Below are 27321 nucleotides of genomic sequence, written 5' to 3' on the forward strand. Positions count from 1 at the left end.
CAGAAATGGAGTTTGAAGTTAATAAGTTTATGGCAGAACCAACCCCTGAGCCGTTGGAGGATGCTAAGAGGGATTTGCTGTTCAGAATTGCTCAAAAGTTAAAACTAAAGGTGAACACTAAAATGAGGAAAGTTCAGATACAGACGTTAATAGCCCAGCATTATGTAGCTAAGGGAATGTTTGAGGAAGGAGGCGTTAGAGTTGTTCGTGGAAGGTGAATCTGCTGAGGAGGCGTTTCAGCTTCAGTTGGAAAAATTAAGAAGGGAGCAAAAATTGAAGTTAAAACAGCTCGAGGGAGAGGCTAAAGAGGCAGAGAAATAGAGAGAAGATGCAGAAATACGGAGACAGCTCGAAAGGGAGAAATGGCAACGTGAAGACCACGTGGCAGAAAGGCAGAGACAGTTTAAAAGGGAGAGGTTGCAGCAAAGAAGTTTAGAGTCGGTCCCTGGTGATTTTTACAGCTCGGAAGGGTTAGTTTTGTGTGATTAATTTAAAAGATGTGTTCCTGATGAGGTAAGGGCATACCCAGTGGCAGAGGATGCCCCTACCCTGCAGGGGTCTATTAAGAAAGCAGACGAAGAAGTTTGAACCCACGAGGTTGAGTTAACTCCGGATGAGAGTTTGCCAGGGAGTAGCTGGGAGGATCAGTGTAACCTGGAATTTGAAACTGCGACTAGTGATGAAGGCCTAGAAGAGGCAGCTGTCCCGATTGCCTGTGTTCAGGTTGTTAAAGTACCTGTAGATTCACAGGGTACTGACCCTTGTGTTGAAACTCAGTTAAGGTCTGAGGTGTCTGACGCGGTTGAAAGGGAATGCAGTCCTTTTGTGTCAGATGGACTTTGTTCAGTGAGTAAGTTGTTAACCTTGGAACCAGTGGAATGTGAGGATTCGCAGTCATTTGTATTAGACTCACAACAAGCTGGAGGAACTCAGCAGTTTATTTTGTGTTTACACTTGTATTAGATCATGTTTTAAAAATTGGTCGTGAACTGGAAATTGGTGAGGTCAGTGTTGTTGAGGATATTGGTGACTTGAAGGAGTTGATATTGATTGAAGAGTTTAAAAACTGCGTCTCGGCTGATATAAGGACGCACTTAGATGGAAAAGGGGCGGCGACACTGTCAGAATCTGCTAAGTTAGTAGACGAATATGCCCTAACTCATAAAGTTAAGTTTTCCCCCACTAAGATTAACTCACAAGGGAGTAGAGATAATCCACTGGCTAAACCAGAGAGTAAACCGGGATTACTGATAAATATAAGGAGGAAGGGGAACAGTCGAGGAGAAAATTTCCCAATTTTAAGTGTTACTCTTGTGGAAAACCTGGCCATGTGGAGTCAAATTGTTTTGCTATGAAAAGGGGAAAAGGAAAGGAGAAAGAGAAAACCACAACTGCCTGCGTTCAGACGGCTAAAACACCGCTGAAGAAGGAGGGGTCGAACCGAGTTCAGGAGGGATTCGAGAGATTTATTTCAGAAGGGTTTGTGTCTGTGAAGGAAGGGTCAAATCCAGTTCCAGTAAGAATCTGGAGAGATACTGGAGCTTTCCAGTCAATGATATTAAAGAATGCTTTGGAATTTGATGCTGAGACAGAGAGTGGGGAAGTAAAAAGTCATTAAGGGCATTGGAAAGGGAACAGAGGCCGTGCCTTTGCGTAAGAAAATCTTGAAATGTGACTTGGTATCGAAACCAGTCATAATAGGGGTCCGATCTGAACTACCGATAGACCATGTTGATGTCTTACTCGGTAATGACCTTGCAGGTGGGGTTGTTTACCCAGCAGTTCAGCTCTCAGGTAAGCCTAATGCTGCTGAGGACCCGCCCAGAGATGATGATGTGTATCCCGCATGCGCAGTGACACGAAGCATGTCCAGAAAGCTTGCTGCTGCTAGTATTGATTTATCTGCGACTTTCCTACCGTCCCTATACCAACAGGATTTAGGGGGTAGTAAGGCTGAGCAAAGTAAGGAGGAGAGGAAAGAGTTCATAGAGGAGCAAAATAAAGATCCGGAAATTGTGGCTTTAAAAGAGACAGCTCTCTCTGAGGAGGAAATTCAGAAAGAAGCCATGGGGTATTATCTTAAGGATGGGGTGTTGATGAGGAAGTGGGGACCAGCTACCGTGCCTGCGAGTGAGAATTGGGCTATTATGCACCAGGTAGTGGTTCCAAAGGTTTATGGGGTTGAAATTTTAAACCTGGCCCATAAGATGCCTTTAGGGGGACATTTTGGAGTAAAAAATACAGTGCACAGGATCATGAAGGAGTTTTATTGGCCTAACGTGAGGAGAGATATTGTCAATTACTGTAGACGGTGTCATACGTGTCAGGTGGTGGGAAAACCTAACCAGGCCATTCCAAATGCACCACTTCGGCCAATAACTGCTTTTGGTGATCCTTTTTCCAGGGTCATAGTGGATTGTGTAGGCCCTTTGCCAAAGACTGTAGCTGGTCATCAGTATTTGTTAACAATAATGTCGGCTGCATCTAGGTTCCCGGAAGCTGTGCCTCTCAGAAACATCTAGGCCAAGACTGTGGTAAAAGCACTCAGCAAGTTTTTCGCACTGGTAGGTTTACCTAAAGAAATTCAATCTGACCAGGGTAGCAACTTCACTTCAAACATGTTCCAGCAAGTAGTGTCTGAGCTGGGAGCTCAACAGATTGTGTCATCTGCCTACCACCCGGCATCTCAAGGGGCTCTGGAGAGGTTTCATTCCACTTTAGAAACTATGATTAAGACCTACTGCCATGAGAATGACAAGGATTGGGATGAGGGGATACACTTACTACTTTTTGCTGTGAGGGACACCATTCAAGTGTCCCGTCACGGGGTACGTGACAGTTGCTATGTATTTTCCAGCATCTGCAAATTCTCTCGTGTTTGTGATAGTCCAAACAAATGTTCATGTCGGCGAATTTTCAATAAATACTTAATTCAGCTGTTTGCGTTGAAAAACCTCCGCAAATCAATGAAACCGAGGAGAAGACGTCCAATAGTGTAAACAGCTAGAGAGGTGGATGAGAAGTGCGGTTCTCACATTCAGTAACTCGTGCCCTCAAGCAATTATTACTTATTTATTGCTATTCTTATTATTTTCTCAGCTCAGGTTGGTAAAGCGTGGACTACAGGAATAGCCAAGTAACTCGTTTTTCAGTTGCGAGGAACTTTTGGACTATTGTAGCTTTCTGGAGATTTACATAAATATTGCTGTGTCGGTCTAATTGCTTAATGTTGTTGTGTACTAACTTTGGAATGATACCATTTCTGAATATTACTATTGGGACAATGTATGCCCCGGTTCATGTTCCATATCATTCAGATTCCTCTTTTATTTCAGCATATTTCTTGTGTTTTTCACTTACTGATTTCTGTATGTTAACTGCTTTGAATTGTTATATCTTACGCGCAAGTTGCTCTTGCTTGTTTAACCCCTATTATATTTAATCTGAACTGTTTAGTGTAGATTGTCTTATCTGTAATAATGGATGAGTCATAATATACTTTGTAGGACCCTGACTGTAAAACTTGATCAGACGTGTATTTATAGCAAGGTATGTTGCTTTTATGAGTTTGTACTTTAAAGCAAGTTTTTGGAGAATGATGTCTGCCACTAGACTATGCTTGTGTGAGTAATCAGATTCAATTAAACTGTTGCACGATTCTATAATGTGCTGGACTGTTTCTGGTTTCTCTTGGTACTTCCGCATTTATTTTATTGAATTTGTTGAATTATGTATGCCGGATTTTTTTTGTGTTAATCACCTGTTCCTGTATTGCCACATGGAACCCCTCTGTTTCTGGGAACACTTTCCAACTATCTCAGTCCGCCAAGCGTTATTTGTATCTCGAAATTTAGTGTTATTTTTCCAACCATGTACTTTCTGATATCATGCCACACACTTTATAGCAACTTATCCAGACGACCTTCTTCTTCCCCTTCAAGCCAACCACTACACTTGCGCCAAACAAAATCTGTTGGACTCCAGCCAAGCACATGCGTTTCCATTGAGAAGTTCTCTATGCCCCTCCCCATCCTTACCTTATACAAGAGGGGAAAAAATGCTTAATTCTAACTCTTGCTTCCAATATGAAACGCCGTTAACCTGAAGCGCAGACCTGGTTTCTCCGACGACGGAGGTTCTACGATCTGCTGAATATTTGCATTTGTTATGAAAGAAATAACGATTAAATGAAGTCCGTACGGGACCTCAAGAAAATTAGCAGGTTGGACTCTGAGTAAGGTTCCCTGTGGTGTCAAAATGATCTATATTATCTGAGAATTTCGCCAAGGAACTGTAGGTGGGATTGAACTGGTGAAGTGAGAATTGCTACCTTATCGGAGGGCGAACAGACGAGGATTTTGACAGTAAAAGACAGGGCCCTGAAGATTGTTGTAGATCAGCGACACCTAGTGGTGAAAAAGCTTAGTTTCTTGACCTTGGCGACACGGTAGACAGGATTGTGAAAACGGTGCTTTCGGATACTAGTCTTCTTGGGCATGGCACTGAGTACAAAAACCTGGGCGTCAAGTAACAAGATGTTTCAGAGACCGCATGTAAGAGCACGGTGTGCACCACGGTCGTCATGCTAGAGAAAGGAAGAAATTAAATTATAAATGTTGCAGCAAACTTAAACAACGGCGTTGCCGAGATTGGACGTGTTGAGTCATAAGGATTGTTCGGACAGGGTGGGCCGTGCTCATTGTAGTGCAGGAGGAAAAGGAGCTGCCACTTAGCTCCAATAAGCTCCACTTAGCGGAGGTATTACATCGAGAATTCGATGGAGGTAGCCTCCAACCTGATGGCATGAACATCGATTTCTCAAACTTCCAATAATGCCTTCCCCCTCCTTCATCATTTCCCATCCCCTTGTCCCTCTCTCATGTTATCTCCTTGTTCACCCATCGCCTCCCTCTGGTGCCTCCCCCATCCCACTTTTTTTTCTTTTTTCCATGGCCTTCTGTCTCTTTCACGGATCAACTTCCTAGCTCATTGCTTTATCTCTCCTCTCCAAGTCTCAACTGGATCATTGCTTCATCCCTCCCTTTCCAGGTCTCACCTGGATCATTGCTTCATCCCTCCTCTCCAAGTCTCACCTGGATCATTGCTTCATCCCTCCTCTCCAAGTCTCACCTGGATCATTGCTTCATCCCTCCCTCTCCAAGTCTCACCTGGATCATTGCTTCATCCCTCCTCTCCAAGTCTCACCTGGATCATTGCTTCATCCCTCCTCTCCAAGTCTCACCTGGATCATTGCTTCATCCCTTCCTCTCCAAGTCTCACCTAGATCATTGCTTCATCCCTCCCTCTCCAGGTCTCACCTATCGCCTGGAGTTTCTCTCTCCCCTCCCCCCACCTTTCAAACTGCTCTTCATTTTTTTTTCTTCAGTCCTGCCGAAGGGTTTCCGCCGGAAACGTCGACTGTACTTTTCTTTTCCATAACTGCTGCCTGGCCGGTGTGTGATGTCTTAATTTTCATTATGCTTTATTTCCCCATTTGGACTTCATTTTATTTTCAATCAATGTACAAAGTGGAATTTGGGGATCATCTCCTTATTCCCATATGGGAGAAGATACCAAAACCTGAAATGACGAACGACTAGGCTCAAGGCCAGCTTCCCTCCCAGTTCTTATCAGACCTATTGGACGATCCCATAGTACGATAACATGGATTCGTGAACCCACAATGTTCGTTGTTATGGCCTTGCGTCCCACTGCCTACCTGCACTGAATCCTGTAACTTTAACAGTTCATTCTGCGTTCTGTTATTCTTTGCCCTGTAATACCACAATGCTCTTTTATACTAAAATGATATTACTTGGAGGACTGTAAAACTAAACGATTTTCTCTGTACCTATCCACATCTGGCAATATGAAACCATTTTACTACTTACCAACGTAGAAAATAATTATATTCCAAGAGCACAGAACACATGGTTAAATTATGGACTTTACTGATGACCAGATTATAAAAAAATATAGAAAATAAAACGTGTAGGTAAATTTTTGATGCACATGGTTCTATTTAGAATGCCGTTTAGAGCGTTATGAGTGAACACGATGTGATTTGCCTGTTGAGGCATGCTCTGAGACCAAGGTCAGTCCGATCGAATGGGTCATCTATATTGAAAAGCTGACGGGACAAATAACGCAAGATGGTTGTGAACGGGATGAATCGGCTGCGTGATCCACGGTCTGCAATCCAATATTAATTCCTAAACACTGACACAATGCTCCCCACACAGCGAATCAAACACAATCACCGTGTGTAAATGCAATTGGGTTTAATAGGACTTTCACTGAGAACCTAGAACGCACACTTACTGTTTCTGTGAAACGAAAGGTAAAGGCATGAATATTACTGATTTAGTTCTGTGTACACTACGTTGTGCCGATAATTATTTATTGTGCTGCTGCTGTGACGCGCTATTGCTCTGCGAATCTATCTACACTCCGTGGACTCTTTATTGAATACGCCTATACACCCGTTCGTTAATGGAAATATCTAATTAGCCAATCAAGTGACAGCAGCTCAATGCATAAATGCATGCGAACATGTGCAAGAGGTTCAGTTCTTGTTTAGACCAAACATTGGAGTGGGAAAAGGCTTTTGACAAGGTCCCACACAGGAGATTAGTGTGCAAACTTAAAGCACACGGTATTGGGGGTATGGTATTGATATAGATAGAGGATTGGTTGGCAGACAGGAGGCAAAGAGTAGGAAGAAACGGGACCTTTTCAGAATGGCAGGCAGTGACTAGTGGGGTACCGCAAGGCTCAGTGCTGGGACCCCAGCTGTTTACAATATATATTAATGACTTGGATGAGGGAATTAAATGCAGCATCTCCAAGTTTGCGGATGACACGAAGCTGGGCGGCAGTGTTAGCTGTGAGGAGGATACTAAGAGGATGCAGGGTGACTTGGATAGGTTGGGTGAGTGGGCAAATTCATGGCAGATGCAATTTAATGTGGATAAATGTGAAGTTATCCACTTTGGTGGCAAAAATAGGAAAACAGATTATTATCTGAATGGTGGCCGATTAGGAAAAGGGGAGGTGCAACGAGACCTGGTTGTCATTATACACCAGTCATTGAAAATGGGCATGCAGGTACAGCAGGCGGTGAAAAAGGCGAATGGTATGCTGGCATTTATAGCGAGAGGATTCGAGTACAGGAGCAGGGAGGTACTACTGCAGTTGTACAAGGCCTTGGTGAGACCACACCTGGAGTATTGTGTGCAGTTTTGGTCTCCTAATCTGAGGAAGGAGATCTTTGCCATAGAGGGAGTACAAAGAAGGTTCACCAGATTGATTCCTGGGATGGCAGGACTTTCATATGAAGAAAGACTGGATGAACTGGGCTTGTACTCGTTGGAATTTAGAAGATTGAGGGGGGATCTGATTGAAACGTATAAAATCCAAAAGGGATTGGACAGGCTAGGTGCAGGAAGATTGTTCTCGAGGTTGGGGAAGTCCAGAACGAGGGGTCACAGTTTGAGGATAAAGGGGACGCCTTTTAGGACCGAGATTAGGAAAAACTTCTTCACACAGAGAGTGGTGAATCTGTGGAATTCTCTGCCACAGGTAACAGTTGAGGCCAGTTCATTGACTATATTTAAGAGGGAGTTCGATATGGCCCTTGTGGCTAAAGGGATCAGGGGGTATGGAGGGAAGGCTGGTGCAGAGTTCTGAGTTGGATGATCAGCCATGATCATAATAAATGGCGGTGCAGGCTCGAAGGGCCGAATGGCCTACTCCTGCATCTATTTTCTATGTTTCTATGAAAGAAGGAATATCGAGATCTCCAGGAATAAACAGCAGTCTCTAGAGTTTGCGGAGAATAGTGCGGTAAACAAACAAACAAACAAACAAAAACGGAAGAGCATCCAGTGAGCGGCAGCTGTGTGGACGAAAACACTTTATTAATGAGGGAGGCCAAAGGAGAAAACAAACAAGAAAATCTGCAGATGCTAGAATTCGAAGCAACACACGGAAAATGCTGAAGGAACTCAGCAGGTCAGAAAGCACCAACGTAAAAGCGAAAAGACCCGACTGTTTACTCTGTTCGATAGATACTGCTTAACGTACTGAATTCCTTCAACATTTTGTGTGACGCCGGAGGACAATGGCCAGATTGGTTTACGCTGTTAGGAAGGCAACCTGATCTCAAATTTCGACGCGTTACAACAGTGACGTGCACAAGAGCATAACTGAACGCAGAACACGTCGAACATTGAAGTGGTTGGGCTAGTGGAGTAAGAAACCTTGAGCGTACACTCGGTGTCTACTTTACAGGAGGTACCTCATAAAATGGCCACTGCATGTATATGACAACAATAAAATTGCATTTGAAGTTATTATTGATGGTTAAGGAAACCGAACAGTGCAAGGGACCTGAAAGTCGGAAAATGCACTTGAACTTCAAAACTCTTCCGTATCTGCCGTCGGTCGATATATTTGATAGCGAGCAATCTGCTTGTGAGAGTTTCCAAGGATAACCCAACCTGAGTCTAGGAATTGATTTAAGAATTAGACTACGAACTATAAAAATATATTGAGGTGATCGGTATCTGCTGGCTTTTTACCTTGTGGATTTCAACAGCTTGCTCAATCCGAACTAACCAGTGTTCTGTGCTCCCGCATAATCACAGAACTCACGCAGTTCAGTTTCTCATCAGTTCCTCAGAACAGCTCTAAATCATGCCGGTGTTCATCGCTGTTACGTTTACTCTCGTCCACTATCAGAATCAGGTTGAATTCTGGAGCTTTCTGGACCAGAGGTCTTGAGGTATGTGGTCAGAAATCTCTGCTCTACATTCCGATCAGGAAATTCTCTCCTCTTTTCCACAGCGCTGTGAGATGCAGTAGCGAGCGAGGCTGTGCCCACACTTCATCATGACTGGAGCAGTGAAGAAATCCAGGCAGATATGACAAATCAGCTCCGTGATTAAACTTTCAAACAATTATTTCCAAGCTATTTTAAATTCGGGTACACACCGACCCAGTTCATGTAGCTGCACCCACTCAACCGATTACCCCCGCAGATTTATTTACATTTTTAAAACTTTTCTTTCCGCTGTTTTTTTTTTATTTCAAAGCTCATTCATGGCTTTGCAAAATGGAATCAGAGCACACAATTATAAAATGTGGTTCACAGAGTAATAGAACACTATAGCACAGAAACAGGCCCATCGCCCATCTCATCGACCTGAACCTGCACCAAAGCCCTCGGTACCCCTCCCATCCGTGTAGCTGTCCAAACGTTAAAATGAACCCCATATCCACCACTTATGCCGGCAGCTCGTTCGACAATCTTACCACCCTCTAAGGGAAGAAGTTCCCCTTAAAAATTTCCATTTCACACTTAACCCATGACCTGTAACCTAGTTCCACGCTATATAATTTTACACAAAGTATCCCTGTCAAATCGCCGCTTATTTTTTTTTACGATAGGGAATACGTAATCTATTTGACCTTTCCCAATACCTTAGTATCTCAAGTCCCGGCAACATCCTTGCAAATTCTGCTACCCATCCCCTGCTACTGACACCGTTCCCGGGACCTAAGCCTTTTACAGACGCGGAGCAGAACCGGAAGAGATTCTCAGCCAGTTCCCATCCACGGTCCGCAAAAAGGGATAAACTTTCCCCGTGAATTTAATCCCAGTGAATGTGTGGAGATGGGACTTTGTATCCACGTTGTAAAAGGAAACTGTACCCGTCTCGTAACTGAGATAAACTCCCACCTTCCTGAGCAAAGGTTCGGTAAGGAGAGGAATTAAAAGGGTATTGTTTACATGAAACTTGCTATCTTTCCGTGCGATGCTCCAGACTCCAGACTCTGGTCTAAGTCTGCCTAATCCCTTCCTCGAAACAGACTCTGCAGCAACACCCACAGACCAGCGGCGATTAGCCGCTACCTCCACTTCCCAATAATGCCTTCCCGATGTGAATCCCTCCAATCCCAGCACACATGCCTGGTCTTCAAATCTCTTCACAGAATAATGCAGAGTTCTTGGAGACGGGACGTGTTTCACACTTTTCAGATCGTCGGACACCTCAAGCCGCGGGTTTGCTGTTTCCACGTCCAGGGTCACAGAAACTGCAAAGATAAGCAGAGAATTAGAGCGCCTTCGTGGATTGAGCCAATTCGGCAATAGGGCGGAACAAGAGCTGTTCCTGAGTTAATATCTGGTGACCAATGGAGAAGGTCTAGAGGAGGTTCAGGAGAATGCACCCGAGAATGAAATGAACCGATTGAAAGGGTTAACGCGTGAGGAGTTTGATATAGACACGCTGGAGTTTAGAAGAATAGCGGTTGTGGTGGTGGTGGGGAGAGTGTTCTCATTCGAACCTATCGATCACCGAAAGGTTTTGATAGCGTGGACGTAGAGATCCCAATAGTGGCAGTACTAAGACCAGAGAGCACAGCCTCAGCCTACAAAGACGTCCCTTTGAAACAGAGAGGAGGAGGACTCTCTAAACCATAGCGTGGTAATCTGTGGAATTAACTGCTACAGCGGCTGTGGAGGCCAAGTGCTTGGGTATATTAAAACAATGTTCCCCATTACTACATTCCTAGCTTCGTTTTCCAGCGGTCCGATATCCACTCTCACCTCTCTTTTACATTTTGTGTATCTGAAGAAATATTTGGTATCATCTTTACTATTATTAGCCAGCTTTCTTCAGCATCCGTTTTTTAAATAATTTTAATTGCCTTCTATTGGTCTTTAAAAGCTTCTAGTGCTGTAACTTCCCACTAATGAATTTCCAGACATTACTGCTCCTCTGTCATTTCTGAGAGAATCTTTAACTAATCAATTCTGGCCAACTCCTCTCTCATGCTTCAGAAATTCTCTTTACTTCACTGCAATGCTGGAATAGTACTTCTGACTTTAGCTGCTCCTTCAAAAATTTCAGGGTAAATTCTGTCGTATTATGATGACTTTCCCATAAGAGCTCTATTAGTTTAAGTTCTCTAATGAATTCAGGTTCATTGTACAACAGCCAATCCAGAATATCTGTTCCACTAGTGGGCTCATATAAGCCATCTCGCTGGCATTCTAGATGCTACTCCTCTTGGAATCCAGCACCAGCCTGATTCTTCCAGTCTACCTACACAGTGAAGTCCCCCATGACTCTTGCAACATTACCCTCTTGTTATATTCCAATCAATTATGGCCAGCTCCTCTCTCATGTCACTCTAATTTCCTTGACTCCCCTGTAATCCTAATACATCTGACTTTAGCTTTTCTTTCTCAACTTCAGGGTGAACTCGATCATATTATGGTCACTGAATTCTATTGGTTTTCACCTTAAGCTCTCTAGTCAATTCTGGTTCATTGCACAAAGCTTTATCGACAATAACTGATCCCCTTGTGGACTCGACCACGAGCTGCTCTAAAAGCTATCTCGTAGGCATTCTAGAAAATCTTCTTCTTGGAATTCCGCACACACTGATTTTTCCCAATCTACCTGCATACTGAAAACCCTCATGACTATTGTATCATTGTCGTTTTGGCATGCGTTTTCTATCTCCCGTTGTGATATGTAGACCACATCCTTACTGCGGTTTGGGGGTATGTATACAACTCCCATCAAGGTATTTTTTATCATTGCAGTTCCTTAGCCATGTCCACAATGATTCAGCCCCTTCCGACCCCATGTTATTTTTGATTTGATGTGATTTTTTTTACCAAACAGAGCAATGCCACACCTTCTGCCTTCCTGCCTGTCCTTTCGATACAATGTGTATCCTCGGACAATAAGCTCCCAGCTATAATCTTCTTTCAGCTATGATGCATGATGCTTACAACATCAGTCATGCCAATTTTTAACTGTGCAATACGTTCATCAATCTTATTCCATATTCTGCACGCATTCAAATATACAGTAACCTTCAGTCCTGAATTCACTCTTTTCGATTTTGTCCGCCTTTTACGTTGCAACTCATCCTGATTACTGTAATTTTGCCCTGTCAACAACCTCTCCTCACGACACATTGCCTCTAATTCTAAACCAGCTACGTCATCTTCAGCGCTCTCACCCGCCTTTCCAACAATATTTATTGCATTGAAATAGACGCAGCTCCAGGCACTAATTGCACCATGCACTAACTTTTGATTCCTTACTGTCTGAGGTCTAACCAACATCTGCCTCCACAACCTCTCCTCTGACTGTTCTGGGACTCTGGCTCCCACCTCCCTGTATCTCTAATTTAACAAACCTCCCCGCTAGGATATAGTCCCCCTCCAGTTCGAGCACAAGGGGTCTCATCTTTTCTGGAAATGAGCCAATTCCCAAAATTATTATGCCCTCACTCATACACCAACTGCTTAGCGACGTGTTAAACTGTACAATTTTCTTAGTTCTGGAGACTCTAGTAGGTGGCACGGATAGCAATCCTGAGATCACTATCCTGGAGGTCCTGCTCTTAGCACCTAACTCCCTGAACTCCCTGAGCAAAACATCGTCACTCGTCCTACCCATGTCATTGGTACCTACATGGACCACGATTAGCTTTGGCTGTTCAACCTCCGACTGACTGAGGACTAGATCCGAGATGTCAAGGGCCTGACACACGGGAGGCAACATGCCATCCGGGAATCTCGTTCTCGCCCACAGAAACACCTATCCGTTCCTCTCATCACCACAGAGTGCCTCTTCTCCCCTCTTCCATCCTGCGTAACAGAGCCAATCAGCATCAGAGAGCCGACCACCCTGACTTTCCAATGATATACCCCCCATGTCTCTAACAGAATCCAATGTGACATACCTGTTGTGGAGGGGGATGGCCACAAGGGTACTCTGCACTGGCTCCTTTCCCCTTCCTGGCTATCAGTCAGTTTCCTGTGCCCTGAATCTTGCGTGTATCTATCTCTCTATATGTCCTATTCATCACACCGTCAACCTCCTGAATGATCTGTGGTCCATCCAATTCTAGCTCCAACTCTTTAACATGGATCATTGGAAGCTGCAGCTGGATACTCTTCTCGCAGTTATAGTCGTCAGGGATGCTAGGGGTCTCCCTGCCTTCCCACGATGCGCAAGAGGAGCATTTCATTACCCTGCCTGGCATCTGTACTGTGATAGATGAGCAGATACAGTATAAAGAAGGGAAAGAGTAAAAAAAAGCCTTGAGATCTTGTTTTTATTTTATTTTGCCTTCTTTGACTGAAGCAGCTCTTCGCTGAAGCCTCGAAGAGCTAAAGCCTCAGGATCACCACTCTGAATCTGTTCACTCAGACAACGGCCTCTGTGACGATGACCGTGCGCTTGCCACAGTTTTCCTTTAACTTGCGCTTGCTATTCAATCTCAAACGCAGACTGGTCACTGGTCAAAGCACTATTGCACTGCAGTGACCCGCTGCTCCCTTTTCTACTTGAGCAGTGGACTTGAATAAAATACCCTCCTCTCAAAACGTCCGATATCCAGATTGGTCATTGGTCTCTTTGAGACTCATCGGGGAAGAGCAAAGTCCAGAAATGCTAGAGCTTTGAAAGCTGTCGCTAGTGGACAGAAGGTTTTGTAGCCGGAAACCATCCGTCAGGTTTGGTGCATTGCTTTCCTAGTGCAGGAATCGAGAATGTCACTGAGAGTGCAGAGTATTCTCAAGTGGAAGGATGGCATCCAGTTGTTGTCGTGCAATTTGGTGAAAATGACCTAGCTAGAAAGAGGGAAGAAATCTTCTGCAATGCGCGCAGCGGTTGGAAAAGAGGTGGAAAATAATTAATTCTGAGAGGCATAGATAGGGTGGACAGCTGGTATCTATTTCCTAAGTTTTAGAAGTTTCTCTTGAAAGAAATATACTTATTTGACAGGGGTAAGTTCAAATGAATAGTGCAGGGCAAGTTTTGCTTATACACATAGTGGTGAACCGTCTACTGATAATATACTAGGACTGGATAGAGATGTTTAAGAGGCTCTTAGTGCACGCAGAAAATGGAACGAGGTTGACACTGTAGGCAGATGAGATTAACTTAGTGAGGTATTTAATTGCTAGTTTAATTAGATCGGCGCAACATCATCGGATGAAGTGCCTAGTGTTGCGCTATACTCTTCTACGTCCAGTCAGTGAAATCATCCAAAACAGATACTGACCCGTTTCTGGAGGTTGAAATAATCAAGGGATAGCACAGGACACCGCAAATGAGGAAGTATAACTCCCGAGATTTGACTGACGGAGTGGCACAGACTCATGCCTGTCGCCGGTTCATGGATTTGGCTTGGAATTCGGTGTGATTATTCGTCCGTGAGCTGTATCTGTGTGTGACCATTCACAAAATGTGAATTTAACTGTCAAGACCCAGAATTCAGTGACTATTCCGACTGGGAAGATGGTATAATATGTCGGGCAAATGGCAAAGTGAATCTGATGTTTTTAACAAGCGCAAAAAAAAGCAAAACAATCTAGTGGAGGAGCTGAGCGGGTCGAGCGGCATCGGTGGAGAGAAATAAATGATCGAGGTTTCGCGTCTGGACCCTGAACAGACAGATTGCAGAAGTACATTGTCGAGTATAGAGATGAGAGTGCGAGATGAGGCAGGTGCTGGAAGGCGGTGGGTGGGTTGTGAAGGGGAGTGCTGGGGCAGGGGTGAGGTAGAGACAGAGACACAAATGTGGTCAGAGAGGAACGCTGGGCAGATTAAATCAAGCTGTGGAATTAGCTAACGAGAAGAGGTGTGCACTGGTAAAGGTGAACAATTTGACAGAGAATCGATAGGAAATGGGGACAAAGTTACCTAAAACGGAATGGTCCATGTTGATTCCATAAGCCTTTAGGCTACCAAAGTGGAATGTGAGGCAACAAAGCCTCACTAGTTTCACTAGTTTTTTCAACAGTGGTGTTTGCTACTACAATAACATACGGTTCCGTGCTTTGTGAACATAATTCTTGTCATCCAATTAAATCGCTGGATTGCTTAATAAATGAGAGAAAATGGAGTTACCTTGTCTGATGAAATGAAACGCTTCACTCAACATTGCATTTATCAAACTTGCGTGGCCGAATGTTTTAACCGGCAAAGTACCAGCCATAACTGAAAACACTCGTTCTTCCTCGTTGTACCTAGCAACATTAAACATTCCGTAAACTGAACGTCGCTAAGCAATTTTCGCAAATAACTTGTAAGTGGAGTAGCTAGGAATGTTAATTAAATAGCGTGTCCTACCTTCTCTTCAGAGAAAGTTCTTCCTGAAATTAATGAAATGATTTTGACGTTAAAATGAATTGATCGCAAAAAAACCGTCAACAATAGACACTTCACCTCAACGCAGAAAAAGAATCAGATTTCTAGAATAAATCATGGGTTAAGGAGCAGCTCTGGAGGCAGTGGGAGGTTCGACATTTCAGGATGATGTCGTGAGGAGTGACTGTCTTGATGGTGTGTCTCAACCGAAATCGTGTAACTTTCCTTTGCCTCACTAGACATACGCCTGGCGAGTTCCTCCAGCAGTTTATTATGCTTATCCAGACTACGGTACATTATCACAGACATTAACGTTTCTATTTAATCTAACGTACGCTGTTACAGGCAGCTGCAGGTTTCCCAGTTCCCGTATTCTTGCTGCAGAAATGGAAAGTGAATGTTGACCTAACGAGCAAGTGCAAGAATTATTTATGACAGCTGTTCTGCAACTGAGCTGGTGCAACGGCTAAGACACTGAACAGGTGCGACACATTCATTCGCATAAACTGACAAGAATTGTCACACAGAAATATTTCATTTTTTTAATAGATTCGAATGGATGGCTATGGGGAAATACTTGCGCTGCTTTTAACTCAGGAATATGCACAAGACTGGATTACATGAAGTAACATTCATAAATTAAATTTATTTATTTATTGACGCTGCCCCCCCCCCTTCCGGCCCTTTTGTCGAAGCCGTCCCAGCAACCACCCAACCCCTAATGCCGTTACCCTAATCACGGGACAACTTACAATAACCATTTAACCTACCCAAAGGGTCTTTGGACTGTCGGGGGAAACCGGCGCACCCGGCGAAAACCCACACATTCCATGGGGAGGATGCAGAGATTCCTTATAGAACGGAGTCGGAATTGAATTCCGAACGCTCGGAGCTATAATAGCGACACGCTAATCCTGGCGTCCGTAAATTAGTAGTGATATAATTAAAGGAGAATGGAGAAAAGAATTTTGTTAATAAGTGTTGTCAATGATCAAAATATGATGAGGCCTGTATGGAGTTCCTGAAACAGGGGTTAGGCGACTGAATTATCTGTCTCTTTGATATAGCGCGGATGTACAGCTTTGAACGAGTCGGAAGAGCCGACGGGGAGCGTATCACAGAACGGATCTGAACAGAGCTTTTAAATCTGATATGTTACTTACGCTCCAATATTCAATAGTAACAGCCCCTCCCCCCAACACACACTCACAAAATGGCAGATGTCACATTAAATGCATAAATATATTAATCGCCGAACTAATTATGAAAATCACTGCTCACCTTCAGAAATACCGCATTATCTTGTTGATGTATTCTTTCCTGTAACATTGAAAGTTGCCGCTGAAGAGAAGATAAATCCTCTTCAATATCTCGGAGATTTTTCTCCATCGGATTCAGAATTCTCTGCTCGTCTGCCCTGAGCTCTCGGAGTAGGCGCTGCTCCCTCTCGAAGAGCATTTGCCGCAGGTCCGCAAACAACGATCTAACGTGGGCCTGCATGCTCTGCGATTGCATCTGTGAGCAGAAGGGAAGGCATTGTAACGAACGCGAAAAACAACGCAACACAACACGAGAAAATCTGAAGGCTGGAAACTCACCCGAACCCCGGAAATCTTCTCCTTCTGTTGTTCCGCCATTTGCTGGATATCTGATTTCCTGTTTGCAAGCGACTCCAAGAAAACTGTAACACGATTCTAGGATAATTTTGAGAAGCAGTGAATAAAAAGATTATCCGTCAGTAAAACAAAAATACGACGATTCAGTTTTCTACATCTGCTGACCTTACCTTGTAGTTTTCCGCGGCTTCTTTAATCGGCATATAATTATGTGTCCTGTGTTCTTGGGCAGATGCACAAATCACACAGATCAGCTTCTTGTCAGTTTCGCAAAACAGTTTCAGTTCTTCATGATGTTCGTCACAGTAAAATTTTCTGTCTTTTTCTTTCAGAATCAGCTTTAACCTTTGAGCCTTTTGAGCCAGGCTTCCCAATGCCGGATTTACCCTGAGGGTGCGGTCTGCAAAAACCGTATTACATTGCGGGCAGGAGTTTCTCTCCTCGGTTTCCCAACGCCAGGTGATACAGTGGCGACAGAAGTTGTGCCCACACTCCAGTATCATCGGGTCGGTGAAGAAATTATCGCAGATCCGACAAGTTACCTCGTCGGTTAAACTCTCAACTTGCTGTTTCGCCATTTTAGCACAAGAGACTTCCGGACAAGCTCCGATGGGGGTGGGCTAGTTGGTGAGGTCTGGATCTGATTACGCCCTGTAATACCGCTGTTGTCCACTAAGCGTGCTGCCATAAATAACGTTATGCTGCTGCATATGTTCAAGATGCAGAATCTTTTGTAGTTTCCAAATAGCATTACCAGCAGCAGGGTCTGATTAAACAATACTGAAAGTTCCTCAAACCTAATAGAACGTCCGACAGGACAATTAAGCAAACACGAGAAATAGCTGGAGCTACCCAGCGTTGGATTGTGGAAATAAGTGCCGTGAGAATAAGATTTATAAAAGTCACTTTCCGACATTTAATATCATGCAACAAGGACTTTGCAAATGAAATAGTATAAGCTAATTATATTATCTTGGACATGAGTGCTGGAGAGAATATTGTGCTGCGAATTTACAGATTCAGCAAGAATTGCTGAGGTATGGTTCCAGGAAACCAGGAACGGAAATTAACTTCATGGGGCGGGGGGGGGCGGGGTCTCAATTAGCATAGAGACAACAGACCACATTTCCACAGGTCTTTATGAGAAGCGGCTTCCCGACTTCAGGTCAAAACGCAGCGTTTCTACTGTAAACATCTGTTCTCGCTTGTTACGGACTGGAGGCAGAAGTGGTTTCCCTCAGCCAGCCCCGCAGCCGATGAGAGCAGGCACCATGATGATCTGTATCACCTGGTAGCTTCCACAACAGTGGTGCAATCCACAGGTCCGATTTAACATGGTAGAAAAAGTTATTGTCTCACTGTCCGGGGTCGACAGAGGGTAGGGAAGACACAGCAGTACGACAGAAATTTGAGAATGTCAGGGAAATGGAACTATTACGAAGGTGAACGTACATGGAAAGTTCAAGACTCTTAAGTTAGATAAGCATAGAACATAGAACATAGAATAGGACAGCACAGTACAGGCCCTTCGGCCAACAATGTTGTGCCGACCCTCAAACCCTCCCTCCCATATAAGCCCCCACCTTAAATTCCTCCATATACCTGTCTAGTAGTCTCTTAAACTTCACGAGTGTATCTGCCTCCACCACTGACTCAGGCAGTGTATTCCACGCACCAACCACTCTCTGAGTAAAAAACCTTCCTCTAATATCCCCCTTGAACTTCCCACCCCTTACCTTAAAGCCATGTCCTCTTGTATTGAGCAGTGGTGCCCTGGGGAAGAGGCGCTGGCTATCCACTCTGTCTATTCCTCTTTTTATCTTGTACACGTCTATCATGTCTCCTCTTATCCTCCTTCTCTCCAAAGAGTAAAGCCCTAGCTCCCTTAATCTCTGAAAGTCAACTGGAACAGATTATTTCAGGCTTCCAAAAATTGTAGCTGAGAAGATTGTGGTGCCATTAGTGTTGATCACTACATTAATAGTGGAGGCATTAGGAGAATCACTAGATTTTAGAATAGTTCCAGAGGACTAGAAAATTGCAATTGTCACTCCACTCGTTAAGAGACGAGGGAGGCAGAAGACAAAATATTCTAGGTCATTTTGGAATCTATTATTAAAGATGAGGAGTTGGGGTCCTTGGAGGCAACCTGATGAAAGGGAGGCTAAAGTCAGCCTGATTTCCTTGAGGGGAAATTTTGACCAACAAATATGTTGGAATTCTTTGAGGAAGCAGCAGTTGGAATAACAAAGGAGAGATAGTGGACGTTGTTTACTTGGATTTTCAGAAGGCCTATGAGGGGTCAAAGCAACACTCACAGCACGCTGGAGGAACTCAGCAGATTGGGCAGCATCAATAGAAACAATCAGTCAAAGTTTCGGGCTGGAACCCTTCATCAGGACTGAAGAGGGAAGGGGCAGAGGCCCTATAAAGAAGGTGGGAGGAGGATGGGAAGGAGAAGGCTGGTAGGTTGCAGGTGAAAAACCAGTAAGGGGAAAGATAAAGGGGTGGGGGAGTGAAAGCAGGGAGGTGATAGGCAGGAAAGGTGAAGAAGGAATAAGGGGAAATACAATGGGTAGTAGAAGGAGGCGAAACCATAAGGGAGGTGATAGGCAGCTGGGGGAGGGGGCAGAGTGACATAGGGATAGGGGAAGGGAGGCGGAGGGAATTACCGGAAGTTGGAGAATTCTATGTTCATACCAAGGGGCTGGAGACTACCTAGACGGTGTATGAGGTGTTGCTCCTCCATCCTGAGCTTAGCCTCATCATGGCAATAGAGGAGGCCATGTATGGACATATCCGAATGGGAATGTGAAGTAGTGTTGAAGTGGATGGCAACCGGGAGATCCTGTCTGGGGTTACCGCCCATGAGGTGACACAGGGCCGGAAGATATTGAATTATTGTGGATACAGCTACGGAACTAGAAGGGTAAGAATACGCTGATCAGAGTTACATACGGACATCAAACAGTAGTAAGAATTTGCTTTGCAAATTACAACAGGAGAAAGAAAATATATGCCAAAGGGGCAATGTGTTACAATAGTCATGGCGGATTTGAAAATGTAAGCAGATTGGGATAATCAGTTTGGTGCTTGATTGCAGGGTCAGAATCAGAATCAGGTTTGTTATCACGGCATGTGTCGTGAAAGTTGTTAACTTAGCAGCAGCAGTTGAATGCAATACATAATATAGAAGAAGAAGGAAAAATGAAATAATAATAACTGATACAAACTCACAGGTTTCGCTTACTGTGGACTGTCGCTTTAAGCGCCTGAGTGAGGCGGGACTATGACGTCAGTCACTGGCTGCCGTGGTTTGCGCAGATTAAACAGAGAGAGAGAGAGAGAGAGAGAGAGAGAGAGAGAGAGAGAGAGCGACTGGGGAAGCTGGTAGCTTCAGCTTGTCGCAGCTGAGGCTTGGAAGTTTCTTATGCCCACATGGGTGGGTTAAACATCGGCACATGGTGCACAACGAATGTGTGGCTGTCATTTCGTACAATCCATAGGAGTGGATTTTGGGGTATCTTGTGGGACCAGTTTTGTACCCCTTGCCTGGGTATGTTGTGTGGTAACCACTGGAAGACGATATTCCCGTGACATCCAAGGTAAATAGTTATATTAACACACATATCTACACATAGCACTGTTAACTTTTGTTTATCTTGGTTAAATTACTATATTAAAGTAGTTACTGATAAAGATAGTGGTTTTAACATCAAAACCAGACTCCATGTGTAAAATCTATTGCTGCTGGTACGTTTCTAAAACGTTGCATTTCCTAACATAACACATAAGTAAATCAATTACAGTATGCGTACACTGGATAGATTAAAAATCGTGCAAAAAACAGAAATAATACATACTTATAAAGTGAGGTAGTATTCATGGGTTCAATGTCTATTTAGGAATCGAATGACAGAGGGGAAGAAGCTGTTCCTGAAACGATGAGTGTATGGCTTCAAGCTTCTGTACGTCCTACCTGATAGTAACAGTGAGAAAAGGGCATGTCCTGGGTGCTGGAGGTCCTTAATAATGAACGCTGCCTTTCTGAATCACCACTCCTTGAAGACACCCTGGGGATTTTGTAGGCTTTACCCAAGAACCGACTAAATTTACAAACTCGCTGCAGCTTATTTCTGTTCTATGCAGTAGCGCCCCCCACCCTCCAACCACACCAGACAGTGATACAGCCTGGCAGAATGCTCTCCATGGTGCATAGAAGTTTTTTTAGCGTATTCGTTAACATACCAAATCTCTTCAAACTCCAAGTGAAGTATAGTCGCTGTCTTGCCTTCTTTATAACTACCATCGATGTGTTGGGACCAGGTTAGGTCCTCAGAGATCTTGACACCCGGGAACTTCAAACTGCACACTCTCCACTTATACTTTGTATTTTATTGTCGCCAAACAATTGATTATAGTACGTACAATCATCACAGCGATATTTGATTCTGCGCTTCCGGCTCCCTAGATTACAAATCGATAGTAAATATTAAAAATTTAAATTATAAATCATAATTAGAAAATAGAAAAATGGAAAGTAAGGTAGTGCAAAAAAAAAACCGAGAGGCAAGTCTGGATATTTGGAGGATACGGCCCAGATCCGGCACGGATCCGTTCAGCAGTCTTATCACAGATGGAAAGAAACTATTCCCAAGTACAAGCCATCAAGCTCCTGAACCTTCCCTCGGAGCGAAGAGGGACGAAAAGTGTGTTGGCAGGGTGGGTCGTGCCCTTGATTATCCTGGCAGCACTGCTCCGACAGCGTGCGATGTAAAGTGAGTCCGAGGACGGAGGATTGGTTTGTGCGTTGGGCTGGGCCGTGTTCACGATCTTCTGCAGCTTCTTCCGGTCTTGGACAGGACAACTTCCATACCAGGTTGTGATGCACCCTGGAAGAATGCTTTCTACGGTGCATCTATAAAAATTAGTGAGGGTTTTAGGAGACAGGCCAAATTTCTTTAGCTTTCTCGGAAAGTAAAGGCGCTGGTGGGCCTTCTTGGCAGTGAACTCTGCTTGGTTGGACAAGTCAGGTCATTTGTCAGGTCACTTCTGACTCCTCTATGAGGATTGGTATGTGTTCCTTCGTTTTAACCTTCCTGAAGTCCACAATCAGCTCTTTCGTCTTACTGATGTTGAGTGCCAGGTTGTTGCAGCGACACCACTCCACTTGTTGGCATATCTCGCTCCTGTACGCCCTCTTGTCTCTATCTGAGATTCTACCAACAATGGTTGTATCAATAGCAAATTTATAGATAGTAATTGAGCTATGCCTAACCACACAGTCATGAATATAAAGAGAGTAGAGCAGTGGGCTAAGCACACATCCCTGAGATGCGCCAGTGTTGATCGTCAGTGAGGAGGAGATGTTGTCACCAATCCACACAGATTGTGGTCGTCCGGTTAGGATGCCGAGGATCCATTTGCAGAGGGAGGTCTAGAGGCCCAGAATCTGTAATTTCTCAATCAGGATTGTGGGAATGATGGTGTTAAATGCTGAGTTATAGTAGATGAACAGCACCTTGATGGAAATGTTTGTGTTGTCCAGGTGGTCTAAGGCCGCGTGAAGAGCCATTGAGATTGCAACTGCCTTTGCCGTTGCAAGTGGGGAAATTTCCAGAATGCCTACGAGATGGCTTATTAGAGCAGATCCTGCTTGAGTCCACTAAAGGATCAGCTATTCTGGATTGGGTGTTGTGCAAAGTTCGGAATAGATTAGGGTGTTTAATGTAAAAGAATCCTAAGGGGAAAGTGATATGATCGAATGATTGTTGAGAAAGAGAAGCTAATGACAGATGTATCAGTATTACAGTTGAGTAAAGGGAACTACAGACGAGAGGAATTGCCCAGAATTGATTGGAAAAGAACACTGGCAGGGATAATGGCAGAGCAGCAATAGCTGGAATTTCTGTAAGCAACTCGAAAGGCACAGGATGATACATCCCAAATAGAAAGAAGTATTCTGAAGGAAAGACGACACAACCCTGGGTAACAAGAGAAGACAAAGCCAACATAAAAACAAAAGAGAGTGCATATAATAGAGCGGCAATAAGTGGGAAGGGTATTAGGAAGATTCGGAAGCCTTTAAAACCAAGGGAAGGCACCTAAACATTCATTCAGAAGGTAAAGATGGAATATGACATGAATCTAACCAATAATATTAAAGACGCTAACAAACGTTTCTTCAGAGACATGAAGTGACATAAGGCAAGGTAAGAGACGATATTAGACCGCTTGAAAACGGTGCTGGAGAAGCAGTAATGGGAGATACTTTGGAAGACACTAGCAGTACGATGGAAGCTCCAGGTGTCAGGGGACATGAAATGTGTGAACCTACCATTACTAGGGAGAAGGTTATTGTGAAACTGCAAAATCTCAACCAGATGGTCACCTAGATCAGATGGTGTACACTGCAAAATTCTGAAGGAGGTGACTGAAGGGATTGTGGTGGCATTACTAATGATCCTACGAGGATCGTTGGCTTCTGGAATGGATAGAATATAGAACAGCGCTCGGCAACCTTTTTGCCTCTGTGAGCCGGATCGCATATTAATGAGCGGACGGTGGGCCAGATAAATGCCATAAAAAACTTGAAATATGGAAATTATCCATTTAAATACATCTAGTTATGTTTTGCCTTAAAATAATGAATAACACATGCTAGAAAATCACTTGTGCTTAACCAAGGATGCTAATTAATAATCAAAGATCTCAGTTTAGTTTTTCTGTCCCACCATTGCTGGTGCCCCATCAGTTGTGATGCCAATTAGCTTCGACACATTAAGTTTCATTTCTGACATCATTTTCAACAAGCAAAAATGTCTGCTCCAGTAATCATGTCCTTCATAGGAATTAATTGAATAAACTCTTCAAAATTTTGAGAAGTTGAGGTCACTCCTCACACAAACACTGCAAGTTGAGCAGTGTCTCTCAAATCTGTACCCTCATCAAGCGGAATTAGAAAAAAAATGCAATTCGTTGCAGGCATCCCTTAAACAACTTCTAACATCTGCTGGCATTTCTTCAACTCGCCGTGTGATTCTTCTTGCTGACAGGCTGATAGATGCAAATAAAGATTTCTTTTCAGGACAAACAATAGCCACCACTGCTAGTAAATATTCCTTTACGAGTTTACGAATCTGTGGTGGACAGTGCTATCATGTTTGCTGTTGTGTGCTGGGGCAGCAGGCTGAGGGTAGCAGACACCAACAGAATCAACAAACTCATTCGTAAGGCCAGTGATGTTGTGGGGATGGAACTAAACTCTTTCACGCTGGTGTCAGAAAAGAGGATGCTGTCTAAGTTGCATGCCATCTTGGATAATGTCTCCCAGCCACTACATAATGTATTGGTTGGGCACAGGAGTACATTCAGCCAGAGACTCATTCCACCGAGATGCAACACAGAGCGTCATAGGAAGTCATTCCTGCCTGTGGCCATCAAACTTTACAACTCCTCCCTTGGAGGGTCAGACACCCTGAGCCAATAGGCTGGTCCTGGACTTATTTCATAATTTTCTGGCATAATTTACATACTACTATTTAACTATTTATGGTTTTATTACTATTTATTATTTATGGTGCAACTGTAACGAAAACCAGTTTCCCCCGGGATCAATAAAGTATGACTATGACTATGACCACTAACAAATTCACCATCTGTAAAGGGCTTCATCTTTTCCGCAATCCGTTTTGTGACTTCTTAGCGGGCACGGGTATTTCCTTATTTTCACTGCTTTTTTGGGCACCCAGCGTCTACCTTCCTGCATTTTGCATTCATTGCCATTGGAATTTTTTTCCTTGATTTTATTTCGAAACGCGAGTCATTGAATAAGTATCGTCTCTGGATATTTAGCGTTGAAAACACAGTGACCGTTTCTGTTTACAAAATTGAATGATCCCATCTGAAAACCTGCGCCTGCACGGAGAGTATCTAATACATATTAATAAGGTAGTCTGCCTTCCCGTCATTCACACATACCAGTGTTTGGTTTGGAACAAAACGGAACCTGGGTCCGGTGTAACACGACGCCATGCATGTTCATCGGTGCGGTCGCCTGAAACACTCAGAATAAGGAAAAATCGCTCGCGAGCCGGATAAGCATAGTATCCCAATATTTGCTCGCGGGCCGGATCTGGCCCGCGGGCCGTAGGTTGCCTACCTCTGATATAGAACATAGAAATCTATAGCTCATTACAGGCCCTTCGGCCCACAATGTTGCGTCAACCATGTTACCTACTCTAGAAAGTGACTGGAATTTCCCTATCGCATCGCCCTCTATTTGTCTAGGCTCCATGAACTGACAGACTCTCAAAAGACCCCACTGTATCCGCCTCTACCGACATCGCTGGCAGTACATTCCACACACCTACCACTCTCTGTGTGAAAAGCCTACCTCTGGTATCCCCCTTGTATCTACTTCCAAGCACCTTAAAACTATGCCCCCTTGTGTTAGTTATTTCAACCCTGGGGGGAAAAGCCTCTGGCTATCCACATGATCAATGTCTCTCATCACCTTATGCACCGCTATCAGTTCACCTTTCTTCCTCCGGCGCTCCAAGGAATAAAGGACAAATTCAGTCAACTTATTCTGATAAAACATCCTCTCCAATCCAGGCAACATCCTTGTAAATTTCCTCTGCACTCTCTCTATAGAATTCACATCCTTCCTGAAATGAAGTGACAGGACATGAACACAGTATTCCAAGTGGGGTTGAACCACGGTTCTTATCTCGCTGTAACATTACCGCACAGCTATTGAGCTCAACCCAAGGTTGATGAAGCCAGCATACAAACGCCTTCTTAACAACACTGTCAACCTGCGAAACAGTTTTAAATGTCCTATGGACAGGGACCCCAGGATCTCGCTGATCCTCCACACTGCCAAGAGTCTTGCCATCAATATTATATTCTGCCTTCAAATTTGACCAACCGAAATGAACCACTTCACACTTACCTGCGTTGAAATCCATATACCACTTCTCAGTCCAGTTCTGCATCATACTGATGTCGGCCTGTAACCTCTGACAACCCTCTAGACTCTGCACAACATCCTCAACTTTTATGTCATTAGTAAACTTACTAATCGACCCTTCACCGTCCGCATCCAGGTCATTTATAAAAGTCAAAAAGAGGAGGGGTCCCAGAATCACAAAGAGGAGGGTCCCCGCGGAACAGCTCTGGTTACTGTCCTCCATGCATAGAACATAGAACATAGAATAGTACAGCATATTAAAGGCCCTTCGGCCCACAATGTTTTGTCGACCCTCAAACCCTGCCTACCATATAATCCCCCACCTTAAATTCCTCCATATACCTGTCTAGTAGTCTCTTAAACTTCACTAGTGTATTTGCCTCCACCACTGACTCAGGTAGTGCATTCCACGCACCAACCACTCTCTGTATAAAAAAAAACCTTCCTCTAAGTTGAGAACTTCCCACCCCTTACCTTAAAGCCATGTCCTCTTGTGTTGAGCAGTGGTGCCCTGGGGAAGAGGCGCTGGCTATCCACTTTATCTATTCCTCTTAATATCTTGTATTACTTTATCATGTCTCCTCTCATCCTCCTTCTCTCCAAAGAGTAGAGCCTTAGCTCCCTTAATCTCTCCTCATAATCTATACTCTCCAAACCAGGCAGCATTATGGTAAATCTCCTCTCTACTCTTTCCAATGCTTCCACAACCTTCCTGTAGTGAGGCGACCAGAACTGAACACAGTACTCCAAATGTGGCCTAACCAGGGTTTTATAGAGCTGCATCATTACATCGCGACACTTAAACTCTATCCTTCGACTTATAGAAACATAGAAACATAGAAAATAGGTGCAGGAGTAGGCCATTCGGCCCTTCGAGCCTGCACCGTCATTTATTATGATCATGGCTGATCATCCAACTCAGAACACCGCCCCAGCCTTCCCTCCATACCCCCTGACCCCCGTAGCGACAAGGGCCATATCTAACTCCCTCTTAAATATAGCCAATGTACTGGCCTCAACTGTTTCCTGTGGCAGAGAATTCCACAGATTCACCACTCTCTGTGTGAAGAAGTTTTTCCTAATCTCAGTCCTAAAAGGCTTCCCCTCTATCCTCAAACTGTGACCCCTCGTTCTGGACTTCCCCAACATCAGGAACAATCTTCCTGCATCTAGCCTGTCCAATCCCTTTAGGATCTTATACGTTTCAATCAGATCCCCCCTCAATCTTCTAAATTCCAACGAGTACAAGCCCAGTTCATCCAGTCTTTCTTCATATGAAAGTCCTGCCATCCCAGGAATCAATCTGGTGAACCTTCTCTGTACTCCCTCTATGGCAAGGATGTCTTTCCTCAGATTAGGGGACCAAAACTAACACCCCATGAGCTTTCTTAACTAACCTATCCACGTGTGAGGCAACTTTCAGGGATCTGTGGACATGTACCCCCAGATCCCTCTGTTCCTCCACACTACCAACTATCCTGCCATTTACTTTGTACTCTGCCTTGGAGTTTGTCCGTCCAAAGTGTACCACCTCAACTTCTCCAGG

General features: G+C 44.1%; 1 protein-coding gene across 1 annotated transcript in view; it reads right to left on the reverse strand.

The window, feature by feature from the left end:
- Positions 1-7919: 7919 nt before the first annotated feature.
- LOC140198471 (uncharacterized) overlaps positions 7920-27321 on the reverse strand; it is an 88812-nt gene continuing 69410 nt past the window's right edge. The window contains 6 exon segments of the mRNA XM_072259556.1: positions 7920-10098; positions 14946-15064; positions 15168-15190; positions 16467-16700; positions 16784-16879; positions 16972-17421. Coding sequence (XP_072115657.1) covers positions 9569-10098; positions 14946-15064; positions 15168-15190; positions 16467-16700; positions 16784-16879; positions 16972-17421 — 1452 coding nt within the window. The 3' untranslated portion in view covers positions 7920-9568.

The sequence above is a fragment of the Mobula birostris genome, chromosome 5, assembly GCF_030028105.1.
Source record: "Mobula birostris isolate sMobBir1 chromosome 5, sMobBir1.hap1, whole genome shotgun sequence".
Lineage (NCBI taxonomy): Eukaryota > Metazoa > Chordata > Chondrichthyes > Myliobatiformes > Myliobatidae > Mobula > Mobula birostris.